The sequence below is a fragment of the Uloborus diversus genome, chromosome 5 (assembly GCF_026930045.1).
Source record: "Uloborus diversus isolate 005 chromosome 5, Udiv.v.3.1, whole genome shotgun sequence".
NCBI classification, from domain to species: Eukaryota; Metazoa; Arthropoda; class Arachnida; order Araneae; family Uloboridae; genus Uloborus; species Uloborus diversus.
This window is the reverse complement of record NC_072735.1, coordinates 165,579,180-165,591,768: the sequence shown is the minus strand read 5'-3', so window position 1 is coordinate 165,591,768 and position 12,589 is coordinate 165,579,180. Positions and strand designations below refer to the sequence as shown.

The window sequence follows — 12,589 nt, the reverse complement described above, 5'->3', positions numbered from 1 at the left end:
CAAAAAAAAAAAAAAAAAAAAAAATCGTTTTTATTTTTGCTCCACCCTAACGCATACTCTTTAAGGAGGTTATATAGGAAGTGAAAATGCCGCTTCCTTCCTATGTTTGCTACATAGCTGGAGAGCTAATAGATGGAAAACTTCAAATTGTGATAAGAAGATGCCCACTGGGTAGGAATGTTGTTTATGACTGTACAATGAAATTAAGACCCAGAGGCACTTTCAAAAACCGTTAAGATCCAAGATGGCGCCATTTTTCAAAATGGCTACCAATATTACAGTTTATTTAATATATGACGTACAAAAATGGTTTTTATATCGAATTATAGGTTTTTCTCAACACAGATTTCGTTTCGTATGTTGAAAAAAAAAAAAAAAAAAAAAAACTCAAGAAGCAAAACACGCTACTTCATCATAACAGAAAACAGATATAAGAAGAAAGCATCGTTTAGTCCCAAGATGGCGGACGTGCCGCTACTCTACGATTCAGTTCTTTGAGAGAAAAAAAAAAATGATGACATTTTTTAAACCACATAAATGAATTCGAACAGTATAATTAACAGATATTGCCCGACCACGTTTGATGCGAAAAGCTGACAAACGAAGAGTAATAGGGTAATTATTGGGGTTTCCAATCCCGAATCCCGCAAGATTTTCAATCCCACAAGGATTTTCTGTGCAAACGTTCTCAAACATTTTTGTCGCTCATAAAACGAATGTTTCACAAGCATCATTTGAAGTTTCAATCACCTCGTATTTTTGCAAGAGTAGCAAGAAAAACTTTGCGTCTCATATGATGAACAATGGATTTGCTTTTTAAGAACACAATAAAAATCAAGTATATTTTTCTGAGAATGAATAGATATTCTCATTCGAGGTTTTTGTTTTCATACGTTCAGCAGTTCAAATTTCACTAAAAGTTGAAACCCAGAAATTTGCTTTAGAAAAAATTGAAAAAGTGCATTACAGATAGAAAAACCCGCAGGAGTACCCTTTGAATATAATGTTGGAACGCTTCAATAAGCTTAAGGAAAACACTCAAGATCTTTAACTTAGTAAAAACTGCACAACATTTTCCTCTGAAGAAGAAAGCAATGAAAAACCTAACATTATCTATGCTCTCGAACCTGTAGAAAGTGCCTGCCGATGTCTTTGTCACCGTGAAGCTGATATTATTAATGTGAGTAGTATCTTGAAAATTACATCGGAGGAATAAGCTGAATAATTTTCAATGTTCGGCACGACTCTATAAGAGGTGACACACACTTGGATAAAACACAGAATGACCCGCAGTACCTTAAGCGACTAAGTTTTTTAATGTTTGTGAGAGGTAAAATTAGCGAAGTTGTCCCAAATTTTTTACTGCGACAGCGACTAGTAAGTGAAACATTTTAGAAGATCATGAAGCTTATGGGGATCTTGTAAAACAAATTGCAGTGGAACCATTGCTCGCGTTTTCATTAATCGCATTATTTTTTTGCGCAAAATCTCTTCCCATCCCATACGAAGCGTAGGGCACGTTTTGCGTACCAAACGATAGTTGGTGATTGGTATGTGACTTCGCAGTACTCTACAAATGGCATACGGAATTCGAGAAAACAATCAATTCAATTAACAAAAGCAGTCATGCCTAAAAAGCACAACCTTTTCTATTTAGCACTAAAAGTTAACTTTTAGAAGAATAAAGTCAATCCCGAAATCCCGCTGGACTGAATTCGGAGCGGGATTGGAAACCCTAGTAATCAGATAAATGAGTTCAGCAGGGAAAAAGGATATTCGGACTTCATTTGATATTTTGATACTTATCTGAAATATGCTAAATAATTTTGTGAACATAGTACTTCTAAAAAGAATAGAATGACTGGAGCTTCTTAGAATCAGCAGTTTTGAAACAATTATTTGAATTAAATGCAAATTTGTAAGGAAGAAGCGGGTACATGAAACAGCTGATGAAAGCATCCGCTTTTACTAAGAAACCATAGAGTAAAGAAATTACATAGAGGCTCCCGCTATACTAAGAAATTGAAGCCGGAAGTTGCACCGATCGCAAGATCCTTAGCTTCTCGCTAAATATATTGAGATACATTTTGATTCAAAAAATTCCATTACTGGATCTCAATTTAAACTTAAAAATTGTTGCAAGTTCATGAAGCACGTTTTTGAAATTGCATTAAAACATGAATTAAAATGCAAACCTATCAGCCAGCTACTTGATTTGGTATTCGGTCACTTCGCGAGATTGGTTATAAGCATTCTTGCGAAGCGATTACGTTACCATAACTCTGCTTAAGACCCCTGTATAGATACCCCTGAATATAGCGGCTCTAACTGCTCATCTTCACATTGATGTATCCCATGAGGCTTCAGTTTCATCTCCTTATTTCTTTACACCATGTAAGGAACCTTTTTATCCAGTGGTAGAAACAGCCATTAAAACGAGATTGATCATGACCGTCAAGCAAAAAACAATCTCCATGTATTCATGGTAATTAGTTAGGCAAATGATATATTAAATCAAACATATGTACCATTGTTATTAAGTGGAACCAAGACGACTAACCACCTTGTAGCCGCTAAAAAAGATAAACACAAAAAATTCGCTTATGGACTGCTAGAGACATAGCTTTAAGCAAGCCCGGGTCTATGAATTTTGGGACACCCTGCAACAAAATTTGAAGGGCTCCTCCCCAGAGGCCGATAGTGTATACTTGCAACGTTAGAAAGTCTTAGTGCTATTTTCCTTTTCCAATTTCTTGTCCCGTACGGATGACTGTCCCAAGGACGTGCCCCCCCCCCCCCACACTATGGGGTTTGCGGATACGCAGATCCGAGCCTGGCTTTAAGCTACGGGTAGAGAGGACTAAACTGTTGTAATTTAAAATAGCTATAAGACGCAGATATTGCGTGAATTTTTACTGCATATCCTGTCCAGCTCAAAATCCTTGGGGCTCGGCCTTGGACAAGTCCACATAAAAATCGGTTGGAAACAAAAGATGAGCATAGGTTGCTTTGATCGAGCGTTAGAGAAACAAGTTTTTCTTGAAAACATTGTTGTTTGTTATAAGAATTCGATTTCAAAAGAAAATTGGTGCCAAACTTCCTGATGAGGAGTACACTGTGGAAGTCATGATTTCCTTATCGCGTTTACTGTCCTCCCCATTTCCTACGAGCTCGATGTTTTTGAGTTTTTCAGAGTGCTATAAATGATGAATCACATTATACTGCCAGGGCCGCCGAGAGTCAAACCAGGCAACTTGTCAGTTTGGTCGCCAGAACCCCCCCCCCCCCTCAAATTTATAACATAACCCCACCGACATCGAGCCTGGCCCCTAGTTTTTCCAACTAGGCTGACGGCCCTGTATACAGCCACTTTCATTGTACGACATAGAAGAGGAACTGTATCGGTATAATTAAGACATTAAATTGCTCTCACTTACCCAGATTTCAGGGCTGAACAGATATAGTAATGGATTTGCTCTCAGTCGCATCGCTTCTTCTTCCTGTCTCCTGATGGCTTCGCGCCTTTGAGAACTCAGGATCGCAATGGCTTCCCGGGACAGCAACTTAGAGTCGGATGCTCCGATGCTGCTGATGTCCGGAAGGCTATTCTTCCTCACACTGGCAATGGAACTGTTCTTGGACTGTGCTTCCATCTTCCTGGTGGCGCTATACAGGGAACCCGTTCGCACGAACCCTTCCCCCGAAGACCCCTCCGTGTCTGTGGACCCGTCCAGAACGTTGGGCATGGTGGACCGTCTCTGTGGCAGGAAGGATGAAGAGCCTTCGTCGTCGTCCATGGTTAGAGGCCTGCTGAGGGGTATGCCGTAGATTTTGGAAAGTTCTGTCAGATCAATGCCAGGCTTCTTCTTCTTCTTACCCCGCGGATTGGAGTCACTCTCCGGATTGGTCTGGTAGTAGTGATTGTGGTGATCGTCGACGACCTGTTGCAAGTTCAACAATGGCTGCTGCTGAGGACGGTTGTAGTTGTGAGCTGCTGCTGCTGGATTGTTCGGAATGAATTCCTGCTCGATCGAGGAAGGAACGTACTTAAGCTCTACGACGGTGGAGGGCCGGCGGTGGAAGTTGACGGCAGAGGGGCGTCTGAGGAATCCGGCCGCCGACGGCCGGCGGTCCGAGGTGTTGCGGAAGACGTCGAGGAGTGCCGACTGCGCGGGCGGCGGCTGCGGGCTGAGGCGGGTCTCGTCGAATTCGGACCTGCTGAAGTCCCCTGGGCTCGGTACTAGCAGAGATCGGCGGGAAAAGTCCTCGCTGGTGACGTGTTGTCCGAATTCGGTGGAATCTTGACTAGATGCGAATTTTCGTCTTAAAAAACCAGTACCTGAAAGATGCCGGAAGAATGCTGTTGCGTACTAATATCCAATGAAAGTAACGCGATAACATAAGCATTAAGTTCTGTAGCATTAAGTCATGTAGTTCTGCTTTAGCCCTTGAGTCAGGGCTAAAGCAGAACTACATACAAAACTCCGACAGCTCCAGTTATAAAATCCAGAGATTGCAGTTTCGTCCTTAATGTGCAGTCATCAGTCTGAATTAGTCAATAACCGAACTGTAGTCATATGTCCTCTAATGATAGCTGATATTACCTTTAAACTGGAAGCTAAAATTAATTTAGCACATCAGCGAGAATCAACCGCACCATAGCTTGAAAACTCTTTATTTTAGCCTCCAGTTTGAAGGTACTCTCAACTACAATAAGAGGACCTCAAGCTCCAGTTCGTTTATTGACTATTCCAGACAGATGAGTGCATAACAAGGGAGAACTGCAGTCCTGGCCGTCATAACCGGGCTGCCAATATTGTGCATGCATCGTGAATGGCGTTTTTAATGAAGTAGAATTACTTACAAACCCGGAAGCCTACAAAAGTTAATTAAAAAAGTAAAAATGAGGAATGAATTATACTTGGGGCCGGCCAACGTTCTTTTGCTGTTCAATTATCATTCCCGCCATACGCAAAGCTCCAAGAAAGCCAACGGTGCTCCTTTTCTCAGAAAAACATTTACCCGTGGTGCACAAAAGCTACTGCGGTATTTTTCTTTTTCTTTGCTAATTCTAACATGAAATATAAATATAGATGAAAAGTGCTGTTCTGACCCTCGTTCCCTCATCCCCTAGAATGAATTTTGTTTCCTTTACCAGAAATCTTATAGCTTATATCAGCAATGCAGCTGATCACGTGGGTTGACCCGCAAAAAAGACAGGCTAAAATAAAAAAACTTGCTCTTCAAACTGATAGCCCGTGTCCGTATTCTTCCAAAACTATTGACGTACCTATAGAAATATACACTGTTAACCATTCAAAATTCAACACCCTGAAGTAAGCATGCAAACCATGTACAATGTGTCTGCGGCAATGAAGTATGAAAATCATTTGCATTGCAGAGCAGACGCACACCACGGACGACCGTAGCGCCAATCGCAAGTGCTATATGTAAGGGGCGGTTTGAAATACGGCGCGTAAACTGTTTAATACTCATGACTCGTGGAAGACATCGATCGTCTTTTGATCAAGTTTCTAAATTCGACCGAGGAAGAATTGTAGCCTATAGAGATTGCAGATTATCCTTCAGAGAAATTGATCAACTTGTTGAACTAAACCAAGCAACTGTGGTGCGGATCTGTAAATGTTGGATGCAGAGGGAATCGATTGCTTCTATCCACCTATCTCGTTGCACAACTACCCGTGCACATGACAATGATATGGATCGCGCAACCACATCAAGAACCATAATACGCATCATTCAGTCCACTCGTGCCATTCGACGCCGTTTGCAGCACAGTGGAATGTCCACAAGACGTTTATTGCTTCGTTTTGCAGTTGACTGGAAACCACAAACGTTTCGCCGCCAATGGTGCGATGAACGGCGGACGTGGACAACGGAATGGAATGACAGTGTTTACTGAAGAATCCTGTTTCTGCCTGCAACACCACAATAGTCGGATTTGAGTCTAAAAACAGTGGTGAGAGACTGCTTAATTGTTGCGTTATGCATCGCCACACTGGTCCTGCACTCATTACTATGGTTGGGGATGATATTGGATTACGCTGCCGCATCTCTCTAGTACGCATTGCCGGCAGCTAAACTTCATCTCTAAGGTGTTGGAGCCTGTGGCCCTCCCATAAATTCAGTGCTTGCAATCAGCCATACTCCAACAGGATAATGCGCGACCTCAAACGTCACGCAATGTTCTTCACTCATCAGATTGAATTGCTCCCTTGGCCTGCTTGTCCTCCCGATAAATCGCCAATCAAAAACGTGTGGTCCATGCTTGCATAACGACCCGTGATACACCACCCGCTGCTACACAAGTTCAACGTTAGCAATATGTGGAAGCCGCAACTACTGTTGTACCCCTACGCCGCATCTACTGTTGTACCCCAAGGATACATCCAAAGCCTCTTTGATTCTACGCCGAGTGTAGCAGCCAAGAATGGCGGCTTCACATTAACTACAGATTTTGTCATCATCCCACTCGTCATAAGAGGCTGTAATTTCAACCGGTTGATCCTTGTACACCATGTTATCTGCCAAATTTAATTTCGCTGTGATATTTCTGGATATTTTTGATGCTGTATTTTGTGTGGCCAGCAGTATATTATATACAATATTGGATACTTGCATTCTGACAAAATATCGGCAATTTATGTAAAATAACTTACAGTTATGTTTTTTTTAGTATACCCCTGTACTGAAAGGGGGGTTTAAAAACTTATTTCCGCCACTGCACAAGTTACCAGGACTTTAAGTACCAATTCGAAGCTTTTAATTAAACAATTGGTTACGTCTGTTGCCAAAAGTTGCTAAACAATAAATTGGTTAGAGTTTCAAGAAGGAGTATTTATATTCAGTCTTACTGATTAGAAGTTTATAACTTTGTGACAAGAAAAAGGAAAATAAAATGATCAACTAAACATGAATGAAAAGAAAGTGCGAAAGCGATAGTAGGAAAAATGTCGTTTTAAAGGTGTAGTTACAACAAACTAACCCTTGCACACTAATTTGGTTGAACACGTTGCCGCCATTTTGTTTAGTTAATCAGATAGTTAAAATAAAACGCTCTTTTTCAACACACTGAGTTAATTGTCATCAAATATTAGACATAATTTCACATGGTACCGCAACATTTGCATTTCGCACAAATTGTCTAAAATCAAGGCATATTCACTTACTTTTAAATGTGTCGACCTTCAGTCGCCGGAGCAGCCGAATTCCTCACTTTGCTACCGACTGAATGTTAAAAACAGAAAGAGGGCCCGAAAGAACTTATTTTGATCTCAATTTGGCTCCTTTCCACCCTTTTCCGAAGCGCCCTCTCGTTGCATTGTAAACATTGTTTGTCCTTTTCAAAATGATGCCACTACAAAGCCTTAATTTTATAATCAAGCCGGCTTCTTATTATCGATGGACGCAATCTTCCTTCATCGTAATCGGCTTGATTTCGTATGCTACAGAAGTCGAATGGAAGGGGGCCAAGTGTTAAAAAAAGAAGAGCGAAAAATTCTGCCACAGGTTTCATTAATGCTTAGACAAGTGCAGAGAATTTTATTCATTGCTGAGATTTTTTTCTGGCAGGGATAATATAATAAGAAGTTTTAAGAAACATATCTGTAAAGTGTTAGCATATCTGATTTGAAGAAATTTGCTTGATAATCATTTCTATGTGTACTGCAAAATCCAAAATTTGCTTTAGGAAGTTATATTGCAGATTAACTAGTCGTAAATGAATCATACTCAAACGGTTTAAAAAATTGAGGGTAGAAAAAGGCGGTATACAGCTTTGTACGAATAAGCTTTTACTATACCGTCTATAGTGCTTTCCTGATACTTTTCTCTATACAGGTGTCTCTCGTGTAACACGGTTAATTCGTTCCGTGTAGTATCGAAACCGTGTTATACGAGACTTTAAAAAAAAACATTTTCACTTATTTTTAATACCAATTATGTATGTGAATGAAAAAAAAATCAGGTTAAGATGTATCGTGTTCCATCGAAATTGTGATACGAGTCTTAGAAATAATGTAAATCAAAGGATGCGTACCGTGTTATATCGAAACCAAGTTTCATAAAAACAAAGTAAAAACTTAAAGTTATCAACTATTAACAGAATGTATTAAACAAAAATGAAGTTCCATCCTTTTTAAAAATAACATTTGCGTTACATCAAAACCATGAAGTATTAAATTCAAGGTTCGTATCGTGCAATATCGAAACCGTGTTGTAGAAGTACCGTGTTCTACGTGGGACGCCTGTATATTAAAAAAATATAACGTTAAAGAAATTGTGTAATAATGTCTGTGGCGATCCTGCGTCCAGAAAACCATCTAACACCTACAGCCTTGAAATTTTGTACAAAATTAATTCGAGCCCCGGGGGGTTTGTACCTGAGATTTTTTATTTTAAGTTTCGAACTAGTTTTTTTTTTTTTTTTTTGTAATTTTTTAAGCTAAAATTTCACGTAAATTCCTATCAAAGGGATAAAAGATTTTCGACACACCTTAACATTCTATGTCGTTTGAAAAAGATTTTTTTTCTGCTTCAGACAAATCTTGTTCCAATTTTCTGGATTAATTAGAACATCACATATAAGAGTTTCTATTATAGCAATAAGTCCTAGGCTGAACTCAATTCAAGCCCGGAGCTGAAGAGCAAAATATATTTCTAGAGACCACGAATTTGAAACTGACTTTTTAAACGTACAAAATTGCCGATTTAAAATTGCTCAGGAGCCCCTTAGCACCTATAGCTGTGAAAGTTGGTACAAGTTAGTTTACCCGTGAAAAGTGCTCTTTAAAGCGCTTGAAAAAAATAAAATAAACATATCGGTTATATATACAGTCGAATCTTGATAACTCGAAGCTTTAAACTTGAACATTCTTTTATCTTGAAGTTTTCATCGGATCCCAAACTCTTGAGACAGTAGTGAAAACTTCCCATAACTCACACGTTTTAGCCGGTCCCTTGGGAATTCGAGTTATCGAGAGTTGACTTTATTTCTATCAAGTTCTTTTCATCTTCGGGTAGGAGCAGGATTGTGTTCTAATTATGAGCTCTGTACTTAATTCTATTTTCTACGGGAGGGAGAGGGTGATTTTCATTTTGTTTGAAACGGAACTCGTTACCCGTCTTTTAATCTGATTCTTCTTAATAGAAAACTTAATTTTTTGCTTATCAAATAAGATTGCGAATCAATCTTCGTGGGCTAGTGAGGGCCAGCGAGCAGGGGGAAAACCCTCCTAGTAATTTAAATTTTACTGACTGCTTTAGAATTAACCTAAGTACAAAGATATTAAGATCAATTGCAATTTTTGGGTGTTGTAATCATGAAATCACATACTTATTTTATTTCATACTTTTTAGGGAGAACCAAGCTGATTGAAATAGTTTTTAAAAATCAAAAAGCAATTTTTACAATTTGTTGCATTTAGTAAACTTTTTCGAAAAATGTACACGAAAAGAAAGAAATAAAGCAAAAAAGAAAAGTTTCCCAGATATTGTAATTAAATAAAATAAGCCACCAAACAGCATTAAAATTTCTGTAAAAAGGGTACGGGACACAAAAATCATCAAATTTCGCATTAAAAAAAAAAAATCATTTAAATAACTTTTCCGTCTTTTTCTGCTTAAAAGGACGTTTGGATCTTGTTTCTATCTTAATTAGATCGAAAGATATACTTATTTTTGTTGCATGCATTTAACTAATATTATTTTTAACTTTAAAACTTCAATCGCGTTTTTCTAACTGATGCAATTTTCACCAATTTTTTGCATTCAAACTCTTATAAGTCAAGAACTGAAAAAGATTTTTTTTTTAAATGAAATTTGAAGCATATCTTTTTCAAACAGTTTACTTTAATTTTTTATTCGGCGGATTTGAAAAAAAAAGCTATTGCTTAAAAAAAAATCATTTTTTTGCAGTATCTTCGATTTTTTTCTTCAAATATTTTTTTAAATTGAATTAATATTTTTTAAATCGCAGAATAAATATTATAGCTTAGATATTTCTGCATAATTTTTTGAAAAAAATTTGAAAATTGATCAACAGTAGTTTCAGCGATTTAAAGCAACCCCATTCTTTTTTTTTAATAAATTTAAATATTTTTTAAAAAAATTTTATGTTATGATTTTTTTTTATTAAATACATGGTGAATCAGTGCAAAAAATTTCAAAACTCTAATTTGTTTGATAATTGTTTTTAAATGTGTTCCGCACCCCTTAGAGGTTAAAAATATCTCGAAATAAATGAATTAGACATTATAGGATCATTACACCATGAAACATGGCCCCACTCAATTAATGACGCTGGCGCTCATTCCTAAGTATTGAGTGGGGCCATGCATGAAATTATTCGCAAAAATAAAACAAGCAATTTAATAATATTAAAAGTTCATTTACAATGTAAAATAATTTTCCTAGTAAATCTTATATAATTAAAAACTGAGCGTATGTATCTATGTATGCACCAATATAGTCATCTATGTCCGAGTTACTTCTTCTGAACGACAGTGAACTGACCATCGAACCAGGTATCGATGGATTCATAATCTTCCCGTCTTTATGTTTGGTTATTTAACATAATCCTCCGATAATAATTAATGGAGATATCAATTAAAAACTATTAATTATGACACTTAGATTTAGACATAAAATTCCTATTTTTCGAAGGCTTTCTTCCATTCAGATTATTATTCAGTGTTTCGTCTCAACTTTTCACAACAATGCTTTTATTAAAATTTATACATTAGAGTAAAGAAATATACATAGAGAGGCCCCGTCTATGGTAAAATTTAGATGAAATTGAAGCCGGAATTATGGAATACAGCGGTGCAATGATAGGCGGGGTGGGGTTATGCTGACATGATCGCTTCGCGATCGCAAAGAGACCGAATCAAGTAGCTGGCGGATTGGTTTGCATTTTAATTCATGTTTTAATGCAATTTCAAAAACGTGCTTCATAAACTTGTATTAATATCTAATTTTAAATTAACAACCAATTGAGATTCAGTAATGGATTGTTTGAATCAAGATGTATCTCAAGATACTCAGCAAGAAGCTAAGAATCTTGGGATACAGTGGTACAACTTCCAGCTTCAATTTCTTAGTATAGCAGGGCCTCTCTATGTAATTTCTTTACTCTATGAATTTTTAGCGTGAAGAAAATCATTGAGACGAAAGATCTGTTGCCATTTATGTTTCTCGAATATGAACGAGTAAAATTCTTGCTTTTTTTAAAAGGCTTTTCCTGTAATCAGGGTATATAAAATATTTACTTTTTGGTTATTTTTCTGCAATCTACCGCAAAATTTCACTGATTTTTTTGTTCAATCCTGAGTGTTCAGTACGCGTCACGTAACATAACTTTTATTTTCGAGGTAGGCCGTGCAAAGTCGGGCGACGCAGCTAGTAAAACTATTAAAAGCCACCATCTTTGATCAAAGTAGCGTGAAAACTAGTTACTTAGTAAAACCATACATTACTGTATCATTTTAAGAGCAGTGCCCCCCCCCCCCCAAAAAAAAAGGGAACTTCCCCTGAAAACAACTCTTCCCTAAAAATTTCAATGGTGCAGCTTGCGCCACGATCCCCCCCCCCCCAACCCTTTGGTGGGCACTCCTGCAAAATGTTTTTACAAATATCAAAAAATCAGCGTAAATGAAAGAAAACAAGGTGTGAAAAATATAGTCTACTTTTAAAAAGCAATATTGTTAAAACAAAAAATTAGGACCTTGTAAAAAGAACTAAACAGAATTATTCAATTGCCATATATTTTGCTCTATCGTCTGAGTAAACAGTGAAATCCCCTTACAGAGAACTTGAAGGGACCGTGAATTTTGTTCGTTGTAACGGGAATTTCGTTGTAATGAAATTCGAGTAATGCAATGACAATGAAATCGGGACTGAAAACTTATTTCGTTGAAACGGATATTTCGTTGCAACGCGATTTTACGGCATTTATTTTTTTGTAAGCATGTTTTGGCAATTAGAGTTATTATTGTTTCTTAGAATGTTAGAGAGAGAGAGAGCGTGTGCATGTTGAGTTGTGCGTGTGACTGTGAAGGATATTTTAAATAGGATAAATAAAATTAAAAAAATCCGGGTCTAAAGAAAGTAGGTTTTCAGTTTTAGTTCTTGCTTTATATGCAAAGAAGAAATTCGATGTTTGGTAAAGATCAATTTTCAATGGAGTTTCACGTTGTTAGTACTAGATTTCACAGTACATTTTATCATATTGTTACGCGTTCGATGCAGCTTCAAACTTTCTTCGGAATGACTACACGGTTCTTGAGAAAAACACGGGAGATTTATTTACAACCATGTACAAGAAATATCGTTAACAACTGTTAAATTAGCCATAGCAATTAAGCAAATATCAATTAACACCGTAAACTCGACGATGGCACACGTATTTACATCCAAATACGCAAAAAACACAGCGCAAAGGCTGATACACACTTCCAGCGGAACGCTGAAAACGAGACTCCACAGTTGGAAAACAAACTACTAACTGACTCCCTCATTCAAATGCCACACGGCTTGTATACCGCTTTGGAAAGTTCGACAAAAATTCGAA

At 37.6% G+C, this 12,589-nt stretch overlaps 1 protein-coding gene across 1 annotated transcript in view; it reads right to left on the bottom strand.

The window, feature by feature from the left end:
- Nucleotides 1-2,555: 2,555 nt before the first annotated feature.
- The window catches only part of LOC129223250 (junctophilin-1-like), a 31,033-nt gene continuing 20,999 nt past the window's right edge, over nucleotides 2,556-12,589 (bottom strand). Inside the window, exons 5-6 of the mRNA XM_054857815.1 lie at nucleotides 3,438-4,339; nucleotides 2,556-2,573 (exon numbers count right to left, since the gene is read on the bottom strand). Coding sequence (XP_054713790.1) covers nucleotides 2,556-2,573; nucleotides 3,438-4,339 — 920 coding nt within the window. The remainder of the gene's footprint in view (nucleotides 2,574-3,437; nucleotides 4,340-12,589) is intronic.